Source organism: Triticum dicoccoides, chromosome 4B (assembly GCF_002162155.2).
Source record: "Triticum dicoccoides isolate Atlit2015 ecotype Zavitan chromosome 4B, WEW_v2.0, whole genome shotgun sequence".
In the NCBI taxonomy this organism is placed as follows: domain Eukaryota; kingdom Viridiplantae; phylum Streptophyta; class Magnoliopsida; order Poales; family Poaceae; genus Triticum; species Triticum dicoccoides.
The window spans coordinates 392363341-392386393 of NC_041387.1; the positions used below are offsets into that span (position 1 = coordinate 392363341).

The following is a 23053-nucleotide window of genomic DNA, read 5'->3' on the forward strand; positions in this document are numbered from 1 at the left end:
CTTTATCACTAGGCGGTAGCGATAGTCGTAGAAGCAATAGTTGGCGAGACGACAACGATGCTACGATGGAGATCAAGGTGTCAAGCCGGTGATGATGGTGATCATGACGGTGCTTTGGAGATGGAGATCAAAGGCACAAGATGATGATGATGATGGCCATATCATATCACTTATTTTGATTGCATGTGATGTTTATCTTTTTGCATCTTATTGGGGCCTGCGCACGGTGGTGTTGAGTTCTTAGAGGGATCTCTTCAGGGGATTGAGAAGCTCGTGGTATGTCAGATGAAAAAGCGCCAGCATGAAAAGCACGCGGGATAACCCGGCGTGAGACAGCCTTGGACAAAGCCGACACGTTCATCAGTTTATGTTCAAAATTATGATTAATTTTGAGGTTGGCAGATGCAAGTTTGAAGATTGAGAGATTAGGATTGTGAGCGCCGTCGCTGCCGTCCAGAAGAATCGTCGAGACCGAGATTAAACTTTCCGTTTGCAGCTTTCCTACTCGGGTTACGGGGCGGATATACCAAAACTGACGGGAAGCAATCATGCGCCGTGGTTAAATCACCGTAGTCCCTTGTTTTCCTCCAATGGATCAAGCTGGATACACGTACATGCAAGAGGGAGTACTAGTCCACGGAAGAATCAGTCAGCAAGTCACATCAATGTGAAGCAGCAAATACGTCAAGGCATCCTTTGATAAAGCAAATACTGGATCAATTTTTTTACTTGGGGCAAGTGACTCCGAAGACTAATCTGACACACTATGGCAAAAAGTGTATCAGCCGGAGTCAAGTCAAGATCGATCTAGTAGCACTACTTTTTCACAAAAGTATAGTCTGGCCCGTGAAAAAAAAGTTTGAGGGAAGGAAAACCACGACTCGGAAGTGGGCAGCGGTCTCTGCCTCAACGGATCTGCCTCATGCTGCTCCGTTTTGCCTTGCCCGCCTTGCCAGCGTCCTCCGGGCCGCTGCTCCGCCTTGAGCCGCCGCGCCGCTTCTGAGCTGCCCGGGCTCGCAGCCCCGAACCGTCTCAGTTGCTTCAGCCGGGCGCTTAACTCGCTTCCGTCATCCGCGACTGGAGCCGCCTCCGCCGTCGCCGAGTCACCGCCCTCCGCGGCTGTACCGACACACGGCCTCACCGAGTCACCGTCACAGCCGGATTGAATCGCCGCCTCTCCAAGTCACCTCTACCGGCTCCGGCCTCTATTGCGGGCCGCCCGCATCCTGCCTGCGAGCCGGAGTCGCCCCCGCAACCGTGTCCAACCGCCTCGCCTCTTCAAGTCGGCCCTGTCCTCGGGCGGCTGTCCTCCTGCTATGTTGTGCCCTCACCCGTCGTTGCTGGGCCTTTTCCTGTCGTTGTTGCGAGGCGCCTGATGATCCTTTGCGTGATGTGGCTCTTTTTCAGGCAAGACACTGACAGGGTAGGTGCGACTTTCATGTGCAACACCAGTGCAAAGGAGCAGTTCTTTGGATCAGACGATTTCAGACTTGCCTTTTTATTGACAATGTCAAACAAGGGATGCTTCTCCAGGCAGAAGCAGACAAAAGAGAAGGAGAAAACCTTCTGTGTGCATGGATTATGCGGCCAGAGTGCTGATCACATGCATATATTATTCACTTTCCATGCACCTCCAGTACCTCACACACGGTTCAATCAACAATTTGATATTATGCTGCATAGTGTGGTTTCTTAGATAAAACAGAGGAAGCCAGAGGAGATGTGTTCGCCCGACAAAACATGAGGTGCTATTTTTCCTAAGAATTTTATCAGCACATATTTTGTTTGAGAACAATTACTCTGGTCTGTGGTGTTTTTTCGCAGGACCATTATTCATTACAACGGTGTCGCAAAGGGGTGTGCGCCAATATTATTTTCGCACTAGCGCGTTCATGCCGTGCTGCTGGACGGATACATGCGCAAGTCGCCGCCCCCGCTACATCAACATACGTGACTGACTCATCATTCGCGCCCCTGGCCGACTGGCCCGCGTCCGTGCCATTTTCAATGCTACGGTCGATTTTCTTGTCCGCGTCGGCTTACAATGCTACGGTTAACTCGCCCGTCCGCACCGGCTTACAACGCCACGACCAACTTATCTGTCTGATCCCGCGGCCGGCTCGTCCGTGGTTGATTTCAACTTCACCATGGTGATCGTCAACTCCGCAGTGGATAATTTCTGGCCTAACATATCTGGTGAAATCCATCTAGTATATTTCTTATATTACATATTGTTTTCTTTAAAAGAGCAATTACTCTGGCTTGCAAGTTCTTTGATGCAGGACAAGTTGTCTACTGCAAAAGGGATTATTATATCACTGAGCTGTTGAATAACTCATGCCTGTTTATATCACGGTTAAATATGGAGAATCTCAAGACAACTCCTCAAGTCGTCTTAAGACTCGGGGGCTACAATGACATGACCCAGCCAATTGAAGAACTCCAGGTCATTTGAGGGAAGATAACCCGGTCCCGGAGGCTGGCGGGTGTCTGTCTCTCTCACTTTAGCTGAATCGAGTGTGGCTACGCCCGGTCCTTGCGAAGGTTAAAACAGCACCAACTTGACAAACTATCGTTGTGGTTTTTATGCGTAGGTAAGAACAGTTCTTGCTAAAAGCCCGTAGCAGCCACGTAAAATTTGCAACAACAAAGTAGAGGACGTCTAACTTGTTTTTGCAGGGCATGTTGTGATGTGATATGGTCAAGACGTGATGCTATATTTTATTGTATGAGATGATCATGTTTTGTAACCGAAGTTATCGGCAACTGGCAGGAGCCATATGGTTGTCGCTTTATTGTATGAAATGCAAACGCCCTGTAATTGCTTTACTTTATCACTAAGCGGTAATGATAGTCGTAGAAGCAATAGTTGGCGAGACGACAACGATGCTACGATGGAGATCAAGGTGTCGCGCCGGTGACGATGGTGATCATGACGGTGCTTCGGAGATGGAGATCACAAGCACAAAATGATGATGGCCATATCATATCACTTATATTGATTGCATGTGATGTTTATCCTTTATGCATCTTATCTTGCTTTTATTGACGGTAGCATTTTAAGATGATCTCTCACTAAAATTATCAAGAAGTGTTCTCCCTGAGTATGCACCGTTGCCAAAGTTCGTCGTGCCCAGACACCACGTGATGATCGGGTGTGATAAGCTCTACGTCCATCTACAACGGGTGCAAGCCAGTTTTGCACACGCAGAATACTCAGGTTAAACTTGACGAGCCTAGCATATGCAGATATGGCCTCGGAACATGGAGACCGAAAGGTCGAGCGTGAATCATATAGTAGATATGATCAACATAGTGATGTTCACCATTGAAAACTACTCCATCTCACATGATGATCGGTTATGGTTTAGTTGATTTGGATCACGTGATCACTTAGATGACTAGAGAGATGTCTGTCTAAGTGGGAGTTCTTAAGTAATATGATTAATTGAACTTAAATTTATCATGAACTTAGTACCTGATAGTATTTTACTTGCCTATGTTTGTTTGTAGATAGATGGCTCGTGCTGTTGTTCCGTTGAATTTTAATGTGTTCCTTGAGAAAGCAAAGTTGAAAGATTATGGTAGCAATTACACGGACTGGGTCCATAACCTGAGGATTATCCTCATTGCTGCACAGAAAAGTTACGTCCTGGAAGCACCGCTGGGTGCCAGGCCTGCTGCTGATGCAACTGATGACGTTAAGAACGTCTGAGAAAGCAAAGCTGATGACTACTCTATAGTTCAGTGTGCCATGCTTTACGACTTAGAACCGGGTCTTCAACGACGTTCTGAACGTCATGGAGCATATGAGATGTTCCAGGACTTGAAGTTAATATTTCAAGCAAATGCCCGGATTGAGCGATATGAAGTCTCCAATAAGTTCTACAGCTGCAAGATGGAGGAGAATAGTTCTGTCAGTGAACATATACTCAAAATGTCTGGGTATAATAATCACTTGATTCAACTCGGAGTTAATCTTCCGGATGATAGCGTCATTGACAGAATTCTCCAATCACTGCCACCAAGCTACAAGAGCTTTGTGATGAACTATAATATGCAAGGGATGAACACGACTATTCCTGAGCTCTTAACAATGCTAAAAGCTGCGGAGGTAGAAATCAAGAAGGAGCATCAAGTGTTGATGGTCAACAAGACCACTAGTTTCAAGAAAAAGGGCAAAGGGAAGAAGAAGGGGAACTTCAAGAAGAACAGCAAGCAAGTTGCTGCTCAAGAGAAGAAACCCAAGTCTGGACCTAAGCCTGAAACTGAGTGATTCTACTGCAAGCAGACTGGTCACTGGAAGCGGAACTGCCCCAAGTATTTGGCGGATAAGAAGGATGGCAAAGTGAACAAAGGTATATGTGATATACATGTTATTGATGTGTACCTAACTAGAGCTCGTAGTAGCACCTGGGTATTTGATACTGGTTCTATTGCTAATATTTGCAACTCAAAACAGGGACTATGGAATAAGCGAGCACTGGCCAAGGAGGAGGTGACGATGCACGTGGGAAACGGTTCCAAAGTTGATGTGATCGCGGTCGGCACGCTACCTCTACATCTATCTTCGGGATTAGTTTTAGACCTGAATAATTGTTATTTGGTGCCAGCGTTGAGCATGAACATTATATCTGGATCTTGTTTGATGCGAGACGGTTATTCATTTAAATCAGAGAATAATGGTTGTTCTATTTATATGAGTAATATCTTTTATGGTCATGCACCCTTGAAGAGTGGTCTATTTTTATTAAATCTCGATAGTAGTGATACACATATTCATAGTGTTGAAACCAAAAGATGCAGAGTTAATAATGATAGTGCAACTTATTTGTGGCACTGCCGTTTGGGTCATATCGGTGTAAAGCGCATGAAGAAACTCCATACTGATGGACTTTTGGAATCACTTGATTATGAATCACTTGGTACTTGCGAACCGTGCCTTATGGGCAAGATGACTAAAACGCCGTTCTCCGAAACTATGGAGCGAGCAACTGATTTGTTGGAAATCATACATACTGATGTTTGTGGCCCAATGAATGTTGAGGCTCGCGGCGGGTATTGTTATTTTCTCACCTTCACAGATGATTTGAGCAGATATGGGTATATTTACTTGACGAAACACAAGTCTGAAACATTTGAAAAGTTCAAAGAATTTCAGAGTGAAGTGGAAAATCATCATAACAAGAAAATAAAGTTTCTACGATCTGATCCTGGAGGAGAGTATTTGAGTTATGAGTTTGGCCTACACTTGAAACAATGTGGAATAGTTTCGCAACTCACGCCACCTGGAACACCACAACGAAATGGTGTGTTTGAACGCCACCTGGAACACCACAACTCACGCCTACACTTTACTTGATATGGTGCGATCTATGATGTCTCTTACTGATTTACCGCTATCATTTTGGGGTTATGCTTTAGAGACGGCCGCATTCACGTTAAATAGGGCACCATCAAAATCCGTTGAAACGACGCCTTATGAACTGTGGTTTGGCAAGAAACCAAAGTTGTCGTTTCTTAAAGTTTGGGGCTGCGATGCTTATGTGAAGAAACTTCAACCAGATAAGCTCAAACCTAAATCGGAGAAATGTGTCTTCATAGGATACCCAAAAGAGACTATTGGGTACACCTTCTATCACAGATCCGAAGGCAAGACATTCGTTGCTAAGAATGGATCCTTTCTAGAGAAGGAGTTTCTCTCGAAAGAAGTGAGTGGGAGGAAAGTAGAACTTGATGAGATAACTGTATCTACTCCCTTATTGGAAACTAGTTCATCACGAGAACCAGTTCCTGTGACAACTACACCAATTAGTGAGGAAGCTAATGATAATGATCATGAAACTTCAGATCAAGTTTCTACTGAACCTCTTAGGTATACCAGAGTAAGATCCGCACCAGAGTGGTACGGTAATCCTATTCTGGAAGTCATGTTACTTGACCATGATGAACCTACGAACTATGAGGAAGTGATGATGAGCCCGAATTCCGCAAAATGGCTAGAAGCCATGAAATCTGAGATGGGATCCATGTATGAAAACAAAGTATGGACTTTGGTTGACTTGCCCGATGATCGGCAAGCCATTGAGAATAAATGGATCTTTAAGAAGAAGACTGACGCTGATGGTAATATAACTGTCTATAAAGCTCGACTTGTTGCAAAAGGTTTTCGACAAGTTCAAGGGGTTGACTACGATGAGACTTTCTCACTCGTAGCGATGCTTAAGTCCGTCCGAATCATGTTAGCAATTGCTACATTTCATGATTATGAAATTTGGCAAATGGATGTCAAGACTGCATTCTTGAATGGATTTCTAGAAGAAGAGTTGTATATGATGCAGCCGGAAGGTTTTGTTGATCCAAAAGGTGCTGACAAAGTGTGCAAGCTCCAGCGTTCCATTTATGGACTGGTGCAAGCATCTCGGAGTTGAAATAAACGCTTTGATAGTGTGATCAAAGTATATGGTTTTATACAGACTTTTGGAGAAGCCTGTATTTACAAGAAAGTGAGTGGGAGCTCTGTAGCATTTCTAATTTTATATGTACATGACATATTATTAATTGGAAATATAGAATTTCTGGATAGCATAAAAGGATACTTGAATAAAAGTTTTTCAATGAAAGACCTCGGTGAAGCTGCTTACATATTGGGCATCAAGATCTATAGAGATAGATCAAGACGCTTAACAGGACTTTCACAAAGCACATACCTTGACAAAATTTTGAAAAATTTCAAAATGGATCAGGCAAAAAAGGATTCTTGCCTGTGCTACAAGGTATGAAGTTGAGTCAAACTCAATGCCCGACCACAGCAGAAGATAGAGAGAAAATGAAAAATGTTCCCTATGCTTCAGCCATAGGCTCTATCATGTATGCAATGCTGTGTACCAGACCTGACGTATGCTTAGCAATAAGCTTGGCAGGAAGGTACCAAAGTAATCCAGGAGTGGATCACTAGACAGCGGTCAAGAACATCCTGAAATACCTGAAAAGGACTAAGGATATGTTTCTCGTATATGGAGGTGGCAAAGAGCTAGTCGTAAACGGTTACATCGATGCAAGCTTTAACACTGATCCGGACGATTCTAAATCGCAAACCGGATACGTGTTTTTATTAAACGGTGGAGCTGTAAGTTGGTGCAGTTCTAAACAAAGTGTCGTAGCGGGATCTACATGTGAAGCGGAGTACATAGCTGCTTCGGAAGCAGCAAATGAAGGAGTCTGGATGAAGGAGTTCATTTCCGATCTAGGTGTCATACCTAGTGCATCGGGACCAATGAAGATCTTCTGTGACAATACTGGTGCAATTGCCTTGGCAAAGGAATCCAGATTTCACAAGAGGACCAAGCACATCAAGAGACGCTTCAATTCCATTCGGGACCAAGTCCAAGTGGGCGACATAGAGATTTGCAAGATACATACGGATCTGAATGTTGCAGACCCGTTGACTAAGCCTCTCTCACGAGCAAAACATGATCAGCACCAAGACTCCATGGGTGTTAGAATCATTACTATGTAATCTAGATTATTGACTCTAGTGCAAGTGGGAGACTGAAGGAAATATGCCCTAGAGGCAATAATAAATTTATTATTTATTTCCTCATATCATGATAAATGTTTATTATTCATGCTAGAATTGTATTAACCGGAAACATGATACACGTGTGAATACATAGACAAACATAAAGTCACTAGTATGCCTCTACTTGACTAGCTCATTAATCAAAGATGGTTAAGTTTCCTAACCATAGACATGTGTTGTCATTTGATTAATGGGGTCACATCATTAGGAGAATGATGTGATTGACATGACCCATTCCGTTAGCCTAGCACTTGATCGTTTAGTATGTTGCTATTGCTTTCTTCATGACTTATACAAAGTTCCTGCAACTATGAGATTGTGCAACTCCCGTTTACCGGAAGAACACTTTGTGTGCTACCAAACGTCACAACGTAACTGGGTGATTATAAAGGTGCTCTACAGGTGTTTCCGAAGGTACATGTTGGGTTGGCATAATTCGAGATTAGGTTTTGTCACTCCGATTGTCGGAGAGGTATCTCTGGGCCCTCTCGGTAATACTCATCACCTAAGCCTTGCAAGCATTGTAACTAATGAGTTAGTTATAAGATGATGTGTTATAGAACGAGTAAAGAGACTTACCGGTAACGAGATTGAACTAGGTATTGGATACCGATGATCAAATCTCGGGCAAGTAATATACCGATGACAAAGGGAACAACGTATGTTGTTATGCGGTTTGACCGATAAAGATCTTCGTAGAATATGTAGGAACCAATATGGGCATCCAGGTTCAGCTATTGGTTATTGACCGAGAATAGTTCTAGGTCATGTCTACATAGTTCTCGAACCCGTAGGGTCCGCACGCTTAACGTTACGATGACAGTCTTATTATGAGTTTACAAGTTTTGATGTACCGAAGTTTGCTCAGAGTCCCGGATGTGATCACGGACATGAAGAGGAGTCTCGAAATGGTCGAGACATAAAGATTGATATATTGGACGACTATATTCGGACACCGGAAGTGTTCCGGGTGATTTCGGAGAAAACCGGAGTGCCGGAGGGTTACCGGAACCCCCCCGGAGAGTTAATGGGCCACATGGGCCTTGGTGGGAAGAGAGAGGGGCGGCTAGGAAGGGCCGCGCGCCCCCTCTCCCTCTGGTCCGAATTGGACTAGGAGGGGGGGGAAGGCGCCCCCCTCTTTCCTTCCCCTCCTCTCCCCTTCCTTCCCCTCCTAGTAGGAGTAGGAAAGGAGGAGTCCTACTCCTACTAGGAGGAGGACTCCTCCTCCTGGCGCGCCCAACAAGGGCCGGCCGGCCTCCCCCCTCCCTCCTTTATATACGGGGGCAGGGGGCACCCCATAGACACACAAGTTGATCTACGGATCGTTCCTTAGCCGTGTGCGGTGCCCCCCTCCACCATATTCCACCTCGGTCATATCGTCGCGGAGTTTAGGCGAAGCTCTGCGCCGGTAGAACATCATCATCGTCACCACGCTGTTGTGCTGACGGAACTCATCCCCGAAGCTTTGCTGGATCGGAGCCCGGGGATCGTCATCGAGCTGAACGTGTGCTGAACTCGGAGGTGCCGTACGTTCGGTGCTTGGATCGGTCGGATCGTGAAGACGTACGACTACATCAACCGCGTTGTCATAACGCTTCCGCTTACGGTCTACGAGGGTACGTGGACGAACACTCTCCCCTCTTGTTGCTATGCATCACCATGATCTTGTGTGTGCGTAGGATTTTTTTTGAAATTACTACGTTTCCCAACAATGATCCCTTACTAAAATATCAAGGTTTAAGTGATCTCCCTGAGTATGCACCGTTGCGACAGTTCTTCGTGCTGAGACACCACGTGATGATTGTGAAGGAAATATGCCCTAGAGGAAATAATAAAGTTATTATTTATTTCCTTATTTCATGATAAATGTTTATTATTCATGCTAGAATTGTATTAACCGGGAACTTGATACATGTGTGAATACATAGACAAACAGAGTGTCACTAGTATGCCTCTACTTGACTAGCTCGTTGAATCAAAGATGGTTAAGTTTCCTAGCCATAGACATGATTTGTCATTTGATTAACGGGATCACATCATTAGAGAATGATGTGATTGAATTGACCCATTCCGTTATCTTAGCACTTGACCGTTTAGTATGTTGCTATTTCTTTCTTCATGACTTATACATGTTCCCACAACTATGAGATTATGCAACTCCCGAATACCGTAGGAACACTTTATGTGCTACCAAACGTCAGAACGTAATTGGGTGATTATAAAGGTGCTCTACAGGTGTCTCCGATGGTGTTTGTTGAGTTGGCATAGATCTAGATTAGGATTTGTCACTCCGACTGTCGGAGAGGTATCTCTGGGCCCTCTCGGTAATGCACATCACTATAAGCCTTGCAAGCAATGTGACTAATGAGTTAGTTGCGGGATGATGCATTACGGAATCACTACAAGAAATATGTCAACTTATGACCACCACTATTGGTCACTGAAAGGTCACAAATTTCCATTTATGACCTTTTTGTGACCAAAAACAGAAGGTCAAAAGCTGGCCGTCGTAAACTGACTATAGCGACCTTTCTTCTGGAATGGTCAAAGACGTTTACGACCAAAATATTCCTACTGTGGCGTTTTGGTCACTAGCAACCTCCCCCAGGCCACGTAGGCATCCAGCGTGGCAAGCTGATGTGGCACAAGATTCAGCCCGGTCCAATTCGATTTTCTACATGGGCCGAGCCCAACAATTCGGCCTTTTTACTATATTTTTTCTCTATTAATTTTTTCTAGCTACATGGGCCTGGCCCAACAATTCAGCACTTTTATTTCTAGATGCGGCCTTTTACAGCGTATGATCTTTTACTTTTTGCTATTTTATTTTCCACTATTTTACATTTGTCCGAAATATCATAATATCATACACTGGTCCCACACGTCAAAAATTTCAAATGTGCTCAAATTATTTTGATAAGTGGGTCGCAGGAGTCATGTTTTCATTGCACACATTTTCAAATCACATACATAGTTACTATTTCATATGAAACAGGAATTGTAATTCTGAAACATACATGAAATTCACAGAGAGAAGATACATTAAATCACATAAATAATTACTATTTCATTCACAAACAGAGAGAAGATACATTAAATTCCCAGATAACCCTTCCCCTACTGCTGCTACTTCTGAAGTACAAAAGCAGGATCATCAGGTTTTACAAAACGCCAACAGTCTCCTACTCCTTGTGCTCACCCTTCTGATGTACAGACACCTTTTAGATGAATTTTTCTGCAGAAAACATCAAAGAATCTAGTAAAAAAACTGGAATCATCAGGTTCTAACAGACTGAAAGCAACACTGAAATATATTTAGATCAGGGTAAAAACAGTAAACCAACAGGAAATACAGAGTTAAAAAGCATTGGAAATACACAAGAAAATAAGGGCGTTAATATAGCTGCAATTTACAATGTCAAAAGACCAAGAAATTAGAGATAAAGCATGGAGTATGATAAATGTGGGACTTTACATTGTAATAGAAATTGAGGATATACAGTGAAAAAATAGAGGAATTCCACTGTAAATACCTGCAGTTTATACAATGTATAAAATTGGTTATTTACAGTGTAACTCCCTAAAAAAATCTTAGGTATTCCACTGTAATACCTACAAGTTTTACAGTGACTATGCAGTAAATTACACTATAAAACTGGGCGATATTACAGTAAAATGAAACTGAAAAAGCACACTATAGGAATGACAACAATGAAGTAGGCACAAAGACAACATTTTAGACACATCAGAGAAAATTCACTGAATAATAAGTCAGCACTCTTAAGAAACCATTTTAAACGACCAATGATCCACCACTCATGATGTAACTGGGTCTACTTCCAAGTGGACGCATGATTCACTTGGTGTATTGTTGCAGAAGTGAAGAAAACAAACCCACGGTGGATGACCGACAGTTGGCACTTGATGTGTGCACCCACCCTAGCTGAACAATCCAGCTCAATCGGGTCTACTAGAACAGAAGGAAAAACTAACACTGTAAATCTACGGAGGATCACCAACAACATCCCACACTTGGATGCACACCCAGCAAGCAGATAGACAGCATCAAATGGACATTCTATATGAGAACAAAACAACATTGATCAAGCAGATGTTACGAGGACAGATATGTGACTGCTACAGATGAGTGAATTATCAAAAAAAGGAAGAGCTACAGATATGCATATGCCTGCCAAATACACAAGACTAGTGCAGCTAAAGGATGATGGGAAATTTGCTTCTAATGCTACCAATTAATTTCAGTGCATGACAAGACAAAAATCATGGCATCAACAACATCAGCAGCATCATACTACCATCGTATAATAGCAGCACAAGAGCAACAGTAGGTAGTAGAAGTAGAAGAGTGAGGGCGCTATCATGCACAGGGGCACGACCAGGACTCGGGGAGGACGGGACCAGAGTAGGTGAAGAGGCCATCCTCCTCCTTGTGGTGCATGCCGGCCGTTGTGACGGCCTTGACTTGCTGGCCATCGCCTGATTTTACTCCCCCACCCGCTGCTCCGCCTGCAGGAATATATACCAATAAAACGAGGTAAACTGAGAACCAACAGAGCACTTTCTGTATTACCAGAACAAAACTGAAATTCAAACAATAACATGGCCCTTGGTATGGAAACAATTCTGAAGGTATATACCAATAAAATGAGGTGAAATGAGAACCAACGGCACAATGTTCAAAAAAGGCCAGCAGGATGAAGCTATAGCCAGCTAGCTATGCACCATAGGTGTCTGTACAGCCAGGTCAGAAGAATAACATGACTAACATAAGGAGCGACACAACAGTTGTTGTGCTACCACAGAAAAATTGGGATTCAAACCTACTGTAACTATCACTCCATCCATCATTTAAACTACCAAAACGTCTTTATATTGAGAAACATAGGTACTGGTTGCATATATAGACTAGTAGCAGTACTATGTGTGGCAGTTTTAACAAGTCAAATAATTTTACTATAGACAAGTTGCATATATAGACTAGTAGTAGTAGTACTGTAATCTAACAGTGGCTAAAGCATACAAGAAACATATTGCAGTGTACTCTAGACCAAACAAATTCCCACCCATGCCTTGTTTCAGATTAGACACTTTCTTACAACTGAATTCCAGATACAATTGGTTTAAGCTCCATGTGTACTAATTAAGAAGGAGGTGACAAGTAGCCATTGCATGTGACGGCAGGAAGACAGGAAATGGTTAGGAAGAAGAGGAGAAGTGGAGCACTGAATGATCCATTGGAGGCCCTGGTCTTATCCTTCTCGAAGACGACCCCGAATCCCCGATGCACTCGCTGTCGACCACATTGGAGGCATTGACTGAATACAAACAAGAACATAAGACAAATAGTACAAATATTAGTAAGATAAGCAGCTATAACATAACAGGAGCTGGAACGAACAGTGAGCCATCTGCCTGGACCATGAACCTCGAAGAAAGCAGTACAAAATAACTGAATATTGATCCTAGAATGCACAAGGTGGTTACTGATCCTAGTGTTAACTGACAATTTCTCAATAAAGTTTCTGTACAACAGAGCAAGGTGGTTAACACAAAGGGGAAACAAAGAATTAACATGGCAGCAGAGCAAACCAATACAGCTTGCAACTAATAAGCACAGGATATTGCTTGGCAAATCAATTAAGCTTTGGTTAATTATTAAGCGGTGAGAATTTCTTATTTGCACGTTCATGTCGATAAGCAAGTTCTAGTGTTCTAGTGAAAAACAAATGATAACGCGAGGGGGCCAGGTTCTTGTTCTCGCTCACCATTGATGATAGCACTTGATGCACATGTCGTGGATGCAGTTGCGCAGCATGACCCTGCTGTTGAGCTCCATGCAGATCCCGCACTCCTCCTCTATCTCGGCGTCCATCTCGGAGACGGGCCTCTTGCTGTCCTCTGGCTCGTCTCTCCTCCTGTACCTCTCCGCGCACGCCGCCCTCTGCCTCCGGTCGTCGGAGTCGCTCATCCCGTGCTCCAGTTGCATGAGGGAGGGGAATATCACGGCTGCAGACGGACAGAGGATGGGCATTAGTAATATCACAGGTCGAATCTCCAAGCCGACACACTGACAGCGTGAACATCTGCTGTTCTTGTCCGTTGTTTAGAGAGTGTTTACCGACTCTAGAGGCAAAAATGGCAAGCAACATGTGTACAGCACCAGCAGCAAAATCCCAGAAACAAACCTATCTCAGAATGCAAACTTGATCCAAATCCATGCCAAACTGAATCTACCAAGCCTGACAACATCAACATGACTCGATTGTTTCCAGCTATTGCAAGGCACGCCAGAAAACTTTCTTTAATTTTGTTAGGAGTTCTAAGGACTTAAAAGACACAGTAACAAATTCTTGGTTTAAAGCTTCAATTAATATGACGTTCAGAAACTGCCGAAATAAGGTAAACAAAGCAGATTACAGTAAATCAATCTTTACAGCAAAGACATCCATCTGCCTGCCAATTTCGTGACTAAATTCATGAATGTTTCAGTTTGCGAGTTAACCACTAGAATCCATTCATTTATCCAGGAGAGCCTGCAACCTCAAGGTTCTATACACACACACATGGTTCCTATCGCCTTCAGGCTTCAGACTATTATCCAGCACAGACCAAACAGAGCCAAAAACAACCCCATCGGCCAAGCACACAAAGAAACTACAAACTCCTCACATCTCCACATCAAAACAAGTAGAGCGAGTGAAATTTTTTACAGAGGTGGGCATCAAAGCAAGAACCAGTGAGGGGCGATGCAGGGCTCCGGCGGTGCGGTCAACGGGCAGGAGAGGCCGGATCTGCCAGGTGGGGGAGGAGGTCCACACGACGAGGCTGGTCAGAGGCTTCGGTGGCCAGAGGAAGCGGGTATGAGCGGCGAGATCCTGGACAGAGTCCATCCATGGCGTTGGCTGTCATAACGAGGAAAGGACACAGAGAGCGGGAGGTTAGCGAGGGAAGGGAAGAAAGGGAGCACGGGAAAACAAGAAGGCAAGGGAGAGACTTAGCTCACTGGCCTGGGACTCTTGCCGCCGGCGGGCACGCGCGGTGGAGCTATTGGTCCTGTGGTGCTTCGATGAAGACGGAGGAGCTTAGGAGGGCGCCATGGCTCTTGTGCATGCTTGAGCAGCGAGCTCCTCTCGCTCGGACGCGGGCGCCGAGGGCTGGACGAGCGCGGCAGCCCTGCGGAGGAGGGCACCGACCGAGGCCTCCGGGACGGGCGGAGGAAGAGCGGCGGACGTCCTCCAGGAGGCGAGGAGAAGCGGGTGGTGGCGCGCGGGCGCGGGCGGCGGGGTCGGATGGCGGATCGGCGGGGTGGCGGCGGCGATGGGGGAGAGGGAGCGCGTGAATGGGTGGCGGATCTGGAGCACTAGGGTTCGTGGGGTGAGAGGGTGAGGGAGTTTTCTTTTTTCTTTTTCTTTTTTTCAGACAAAGAGGGGGAGGGGGTGAGGGAGAAAGGGCTACCGTCGGATCCGAGAGCATCCGACGGCGTTTGAGCACGATCCGCGTGACATGACTACGGACCAATCAGAATGCAGTACACGTTATGACCTTCTGAATTGGTCGTAATCGACTAAAAATAAGGTGTTGAACCATATTTTTCAAAAAAAGGTGTTGAATCATATAAACAGTTTTATGATATGAGAAAATCAAAAAGAAACATTCTCATTGTGTCACCAAATGTGACATAGTTTTCCATTTTTTGAATGAATGTGACATAGTTTTATGATATGAGAAAATCAAGAAGAAACATTCTCATTTTCTTTGGACGAAAAAATCATTTTCCATTTTTTGAGTGCCCCAAATGAGGTTTTTTTTAAGAACCTACCAAATAAATGTTGCAAAATTGGACCAAATCAATTTTCTAAAATACTAGGCCATATTTAATGCACAATTGACCAAATGGTTGGGTGTAAAAACTTTTGATCCACCTCTCGTGAAAAGACAAATTTCCGCTGATTCAGCTGGAAGCGGGTCAAATTTGAACTGCAGCTGCCTCATAGTTTGCTATTTATTTTTACCAAAAATCATTTATAGGTACATAAGTATCTATTTAATCAGAGAAACACCTAAACAAATTCAAGATTCAACCACTAGCTAGGAACGGTCATTCCCGCCGTTTTGACCGCATTTTGAAACGGGCATAAAAAAATCAAAAAAAAATCAAAAAATTGGGAAACCTTCGCATTGTGTCATTATATGTGGCCAAGTTCCCAGGAAAAATAACAAACTTGTAATACGACAATTATTTTAAAAAAGTATTCTCAGAAATGAGCTATCATGCGTGAAGATTCATGGCTTTCAAGCCAAATGATCAATCTTATGGCCACATTCATGGCATAGTTTTTTCAAATGATCTCATATTGTGCACAAGGGTGCATCTTGGAATTCCAAACAATGTTGCCTAAGGAAGTTTTCATTTTCGTTGGACGAAAAAACCATTTTCCATTTTTCGAGTGCCTGAAATGAGGTTTTTTTGTGAAGGAACTACCAAATAATTGTTGCAAAATTGGACCAAATCAATTTTATAAAATACTAGGACATATTTAATGCACAATTGACAAAATGGTTGGGTGTAAAAAGTTTTGATCCACCTCTCGTGAAAAAGACAAATTTCCGCCGATTCAGCTGGAAGCGGGTCAAATTTGAACTGCAGCTGCCTCATAGTTTGCTATTTATTTTTTTAAAAAATCATTTCTAGGTACATAAGTATCTATTTAATCAGAGAAACACCAAAAGTTTTCCAATATTCAACCACTAGCTAGGAACGGTCAAGCCCGCCGTTTTGACCGCATTTTGAAACGGGCATAAAATATTCAAAAAAATCAAAAAATTGGAAAACCTTCGCATTGTGTCATTATATGTGACCAAGTTTCTAGGAAAAATAATAAACTTGTAATACGGTAATTATTTTAAAAAAGTGTTCTCAGAAATGAGCTATCAAGTGTGAAGATTCATGACTTTCAAGCCAAATGATCAATCTTATGGCCACATTCATGGCATAGTTTGTTCAAATGATCTCATATTGTGCACAAGGGTGCATATTGGAATAGCAAACAATGTTGCCTAAGGAAGTTTTCATTTTCGTTGGACGAAAAAACCATTTTCCATTTTTGAGTGCCCGAAAGGAGGTTTTTTTGTGAAGGAACTACCAAATAATTGTTGCAAAATTGGACCAAATCATTTTTATAAAATACTAGGCCATATTTAATGCACAATTGACAAAATGGTCTGGTGTAAATTTTTTTGATCCACCTCTCGTGAAAAAGACAAATTTCTGCCAATTTAGTTGGAAGCGGGTCAAATTTGAACTGCAGCTGCCACATAGTTTGCTATTTATTTTTTCCAAAAATCATTTCTAGTTACATAAGGACCTATTTAATCATAAATACATGGTTTGGTGGCGATACGTCGAGGTTTGGGCGGTGGCCGAGGGCCCCAACTCTAGAGCGCGTAAACTCGCATGCCCGCCGCGTGGTCACCGCGTGACCGTGGCGTTGCCATGTGTTCTGGGCGGCCTAGGCATGTCTAGTGGGTTGGGCACTCCCCAGGTTGGTGCTAGGAAGAAAATTACAACATAATATTCTCACGAGGAGACCAATCGATGCTCAAACATGAATTAGCAGCCAAGTGTTTGATTAGCGGTACGGGAAATGTACATGGCTAATGGGCGTGAGTTTTGGCTGAGGATGATCAGTTACTAAGAAGACCGTTTTCACAAATTTTCAGCTCAAAAGGAGGAGCCTAGGTGGTACTTGCTTTGCAAACCACCACACTGGACATAAATACGAATGTTGAAGCTCGGCTCAAAATAATGAATGAATTGAGCTGGCATTTGGTGGAGGATGGTTATTTGGGCATAGGAAAGCATTGTAGAAAATGGATACTATTTGGACATGCCAAAGTGGTACTTCCTTCACAAACTGTTACTTTGAACAGAATAGGAAAATGAATATTTTTGAATTATTTTTGAACTAGGCAAGGAAGGTTTTTACATATTTGACGAAGATATGACCCAAAGAATTTATGAGATTTTTTTGGGAATTTTGGGAATGACAGAAATATAGGTTGCTTCACAACCTAGGGCAAAAACTGCCACATGGACATGACACATAGGCAAAACTGATGAGGTGGCGCCTAGTCATAGCAACCCACCACAATTTACAAGGCTATGACCATCTATATTGGTTGTTAACAACTAGAAATAAGGCAGCGGACTAGCACTGTTAGCTTTATGACCATTTCATGTAAGGAAATTATGACCTTTCTGACCAAAATGGTCGCAATGGTTTAGGGTTTGGAGCCCCTCGAACAGCTTTTGACCAATTGGTCTCAAATGGTCATAAATCTATGACCAATTCTTCCAGGGTCACTGACAGAAGGTCATAAGTTGACATATTTCTTGTAGTGAATGAGTAAAGAGACTTGCCGGCAACGAGATTGAATTAGGTATTGAGATACCGACGATCGAATCTCGGGAAAGTAACATACCAATGACAAAGGGAACAACGTATGTTGTTATGCGGTTTGACCGATAAAGATCTTTGTAGAATATGTGGGAGCCAATATGAGCATCCAGGTTCCGCTATTGGTTATTGACCGGAGATGAGTCTCGGTCGTGTCTACATAGTTCTCGAACCCATAGGGTCCGCACGCTTAACATTCGGTGACGATCGGTATTATGAGTTTATGTATTTTGATGTACCGAAGGTAGTTCGGAGTCCCGTATGAGATCGGGGACATGACGAGGAGTCTCGAAATGGTTGAGACATAAAGATCAATATATTGGACGACTATATTCGGACATCGGAAAGGTTCCGAGCGATTCGGATATTTTTCGGAGTACCGGGTGCTACCTCTTGAGCACTGCGTTGGATTTCCCCGAAGAGGAGAGGATGATGCAGCAAAGTAGCGTAAGTATTTCCCTTAGTTTTTGAGAACCAAGGTATCAATCCAGTAGGAGACCACGCACAAGTCCCTCGTACCTACACAAAATGATAGCTACTCGCAACCAACACGATTAGGGGTTGTCAATCCCTTCACGATCACTTACGAGAGTGAGATCTGATAGAGATGATAAATAATATTTTTGGTATTTTTGATAGATAGATGCAAAGTGAAAAGTAAAAGGCAAAGTAAAAAACAAAGTAAGTAATAAAGCGATAGAGATTGATATGATGAGAATAGACCCGGGGGCCATAGGTTTCACTAGTGGCTTCTCTCAAGAGCATAGATTTTCTATGGTGGGTGAACAAATTACTGTTGAGCAATTGACAGAATTGAGCATAGTTATGAGCATATCTCGGTAATGATCATGTATATAGGCATCACGTCCGAGACAAGTAGATCGAAACGATTCTGCATCTACTACTATTACTCCACTCATCGACCGCTATCCAGCATGCATCTAGAGTATTAGGTTAAAAACAGAATAACGCCTTAAGCAAGATGACATGATGTAGAGGGATAAATTCATGCAATATGATAAAAACCCCATCTTGTTATCCTCGATGGCAACAATACAATACGTGCCTTGCTGCCACTGCTGTCACTGGGAAAGGACACCGCAAGATTGAACCCAAAGCTAAGCACTTCTCCCATTGCAAGAACTACCAATCTAGTTGGCCAAACCAAAAAGGATAATTCAAAGAGACTTGCAAAGATAACTCAATCATACATAAAAGAATTCAGAGAAGATTCAAATATTTTCCACAGATAATACTGGATCATAAACCCACAATGCATCGGTCTCAACAAACACACCGCAAAAAGAAGATTACATCGAATAGATCTCCACGAGAGAGGGGGGGAACATTGTATTGAGATCCAAAAAGAGAGAAGAAGTCATCTAGCTACTAGCTATGGACCCGAAGGTCTGAAGTAAACTACTCACACTTCATCGGAGGGGCTATGGTGTTGATGTAGAAGCCCTCCATGGTGGATGGCCCCTTCGGCGGAGCTCCGGAACAGGCCCCAAGATGGGATCTCGTGGATACAGAAGGTTGCGGTGGTGGAATGAGGTTTTTGGCTCCTGTTCTGATCGTTTGGGGATACGTAGGAATATATAGGAGGAAGGAGTACATCGGTGGAGCAGCAGAGGGGCCACGAGGTAGGGGGGCGCGCCTAGGGGGGCGCGCCCTCCACCCTCGTGACCGCTTCTTTTGTTCCTTGGAGCAGGGTCCAAGTCTCCTGGATCACGTTCGGTGAGAAAATCACGTTCCCGAAGGTTTGATTCCGTTTGGACTCCGTTTGATATTCCGTTTCTTCGAAACACTGAAATAGGCAAAAAACAACAATTCTGGGCTGGGCCTCCGGTTAATAGGTTAGTCCCAAAAATAATATAGAAGTGGAAAATAAAGCCCAATATAGTCCAAAACAGTAGATAAAGTAGCATGGAGCAATCAAAAATTATAGATACGTTGGAGACGTATCAGGCATCACCAAGCTTAATTCCTGCTCGTCCTCAAGTAGGTAAATGATAAAAAGAGAATTTTTGATGCAGAGTGATACTTTGGCATAATTTCAATGTAAATCTTCTTAATTGTGATATGAATATTCAGATCCGAAAGATTCAAGACAAAAGTTCATATTGACACAAAAATAATAATACTTCAAGCATACTAATCAAAGCAATCATGTCTTCTCAAAATAGCATGGCAAAAGAAAGTTCATCCCTACAAAATCATATAGTTAGGCTATGCTTCATTTTCGTCACACAAAGATGTTCCCAACTTCTATACCCCCGATGACAAGCCAAGCAATTGTTTCATACTTAAATAATCTCAAACTTTTTCAACCTTCACGCAATACATGAGCATGAGCCATGGATATAGCACTATGGGTGGAATAGAATATGATGATGGGGATTGTGTGGAGAAGACAGAAAAGGAGAAAGTCTCACATTGACGAGGCTAATCAACGGGCTATGGAGATGCCCATCAATTGATGTCAACATGAGGAGTAGGGATTGCAATGCAATGGATGCACTAGAGTTATGAATGCTCAACAAAAGAAAACTAGTGGGTGTGCATCCAACTCGCTTGCTCATGAAGACCTAGGGCATTTGAGGAAGCCCATCATAGGAATATACAAGCCAAGTTCTATAATGAAAAATTCCCACTAGTATGAAAAGGACAACTTTATGAGACTCACTACATGAAGAACAAGGTGCTACTTGAAGCACAATATATGAGACTCACTACATGAGGAACAAGGTGCTACTTTGAAGCACAAGTGTGGAAAAGGAGATGGTAGCATTGCCCTTTTTTCTTTTCTTTTTTTTCTTTTTCTTTCTTTTTTCTTTTTTTGGACCTTTCTTTTTTTGGCCTTTTTTTGGGCAATGCTCTAACAATGATGATCATCACACTTCTATTGATTACAACATAAGGATTACAACTCAAAACTTAGAACAAGATATGACTCTATATGAATGCCTCCGGCGGTGTACCGGGATGGTGCAATGAATCAAGAGTGACATGTATGAAAAATAATGCATGGTGGCTTTGCCACAAATACGATGTAAACTACATGATCATGCAATGGCAATATGACAAAAGTAATGTATGTCATGATGATGATGGTGGAAGTTGCATGGCAATATATCTCGGAATGGCTATGGAAATGCCATAATAGGTAAGTATGGTGGCTGTTTTGAGGAAGATATAAGGAGGTTTATGTGTGATAGAGCGTATCGTATCATGGAGTTTGGATGCACCGGCAAAGTTTGCACCAACTCTCAAGGTGAGAAAGGGAAATGCACGGTACCGAAGAGGCTAGCAAAGGCGGAAAGGTGAGAGTGTGTATAATCCATGGACTCAACATTAGTCAAAAGAACTCATATACTTATTGCAAAAATTTAGAAGCCATCAAAAATCAAGTACCACGCGCATGCTCCTAGGGGGATAGAATGGTAGGAAAAGACCATCGCTCGTCCCCGACCGCCACTCATAAGGATGCACAAGCCAGGTACACTTCATGTTTCAAATTTGTTACACAACTTTAACCATGCGTGCATGCTACGGGACTTGCAAACTTCAACACAAGCATTCTTCAAATTCATAATCACCCAACTAGCATGACTTTGATATTATCACCTCCATATCTCAAAATAATTATCAAGCATCAAACTTATCTTAATATTCAATTCACTCAAAAGAAAGTTTCACATATCTTGAATACCAAGTATATTAACATTAAGCAAATTACGATGCTATTAACGACTCCCAAAATAACCTAAGTGAAGCATGAGAGATCAATAGTTTCTTTAAAACAAATCCACCACTGTGCTCTAAAAGATCTAAGTGAAGTACTAGAGCAAGAATTATCACGCTCAAAAGATATAAGTGAAGCACTATGAGCAAAACTATCAAGCACAAAAGATATAAGTGAAGCACATAGAGTATTCTAACAAATTCCAATTCATGTGTGGCTCTCTCAAAAGGTGTGTACAGCAAGGATGATTGTGGTAGACTAACAATCAAAGACACAAATAATACAAGACGCTCCAAGCAAAACACATATCATGTGGTGAATAAAAATATAGCTCTAAGTAAATTACCGATGGAAGTGGACGAAAGAGGGGATGCCTTCCGGGGCATCCCCAAGCTTTGACTTTTTGGTGTACTTGGATTATCTTGGGGGTGCCATGGGCATCCCCAAGCTTAGGCTCTTGCCACTCCTTGTTCCATAATCCATCAAAAGAATTCACCTAAAACTTGAAAACTTCACAACACAAAACTCAACAGAAATCTCGTGAGCTCCGTTAGAGAAAGAAAACAAAGAACTACTTAAGGGACTGTAATGAACTCATTATTTATTTATATTGGTGTTAAACCTACTGTATTCCAACTTCTCTATGGATTATAAACTATTTTACTAGCCATAGAGTCATCAAAATAAGCAAACAACACACGCAAAACAGAATCTGTCATAAATAGAACAGCCTGTAGCAATCTGTAACTAACGCAAACTTCTGGAACTCTAAAACTTTTACCAAAATAGGAAGTCCTGGAAAATTTATTTATTGAACAGCATCAAAAAGAATCAACGCAAAAGCACGTTTCTGTGATTTAACAAAATTATATTCGTGCGTGCAAAGTTTCTGTTTTTCAGCAGAATCAAATCAACTATCATCGTAGGTTATCCTATAGGTTCTACTTGGCACAAACACTAATTAAAAGATAAAACCACATCCAAACAGAAGGTAGATGGATTATTTATTCCTAAACAGAAGCAAAAACAAAAACAAAAATAAAATTGGGTTGCCTCCCAACAAGTGCTATCGTTTAACGCCCCTAGCTAGGCATAAAAGCAAGGATAGATCTAGGTATTGCCATCTTTGGTAGGAAATCCATAAGTGGCTCTCATGATAGATTCATATGGTAATTTTATTTTCTTTCTAGGGAAGTGTTCCATGCCCTTCTTTAAGGGAAATTGGAATCTAATATTCCATTCCTTCAT

General features: G+C 42.6%; 1 protein-coding gene across 1 annotated transcript; it reads right to left on the reverse strand.

The window, feature by feature from the left end:
* Positions 1 to 12626: 12626 nt before the first annotated feature.
* LOC119293657 (E3 ubiquitin-protein ligase AIRP2-like) lies at positions 12627 to 14884 on the reverse strand. Its single transcript, XM_037572044.1, has 3 exons — positions 14338 to 14884; positions 13369 to 13609; positions 12627 to 12918 (listed from the first exon to the last, which is right to left on the reverse strand). The coding sequence occupies exons 2-3, from the start codon at positions 13587 to 13589 to the stop codon at positions 12744 to 12746; spliced, it is 396 nt and encodes a 131-aa protein (XP_037427941.1). The 5' UTR covers positions 13590 to 13609; positions 14338 to 14884; the 3' UTR covers positions 12627 to 12743.
* Positions 14885 to 23053: the final 8169 nt, after the last annotated feature.

Coding starts and splice junctions, on each gene's coding strand:
- LOC119293657 (XM_037572044.1), bottom strand. CDS start 13,589: ATGCAACTGGAGCACGGGATGAGCGACTCCGACGACCGGAGGCAGAGG. Junction 12,919..13,368: donor ATCAAGTGCTATCATCAATG/GTGAGCGAGAAC, acceptor GTTTGTATTCAG/TCAATGCCTCCAATGTGGTC.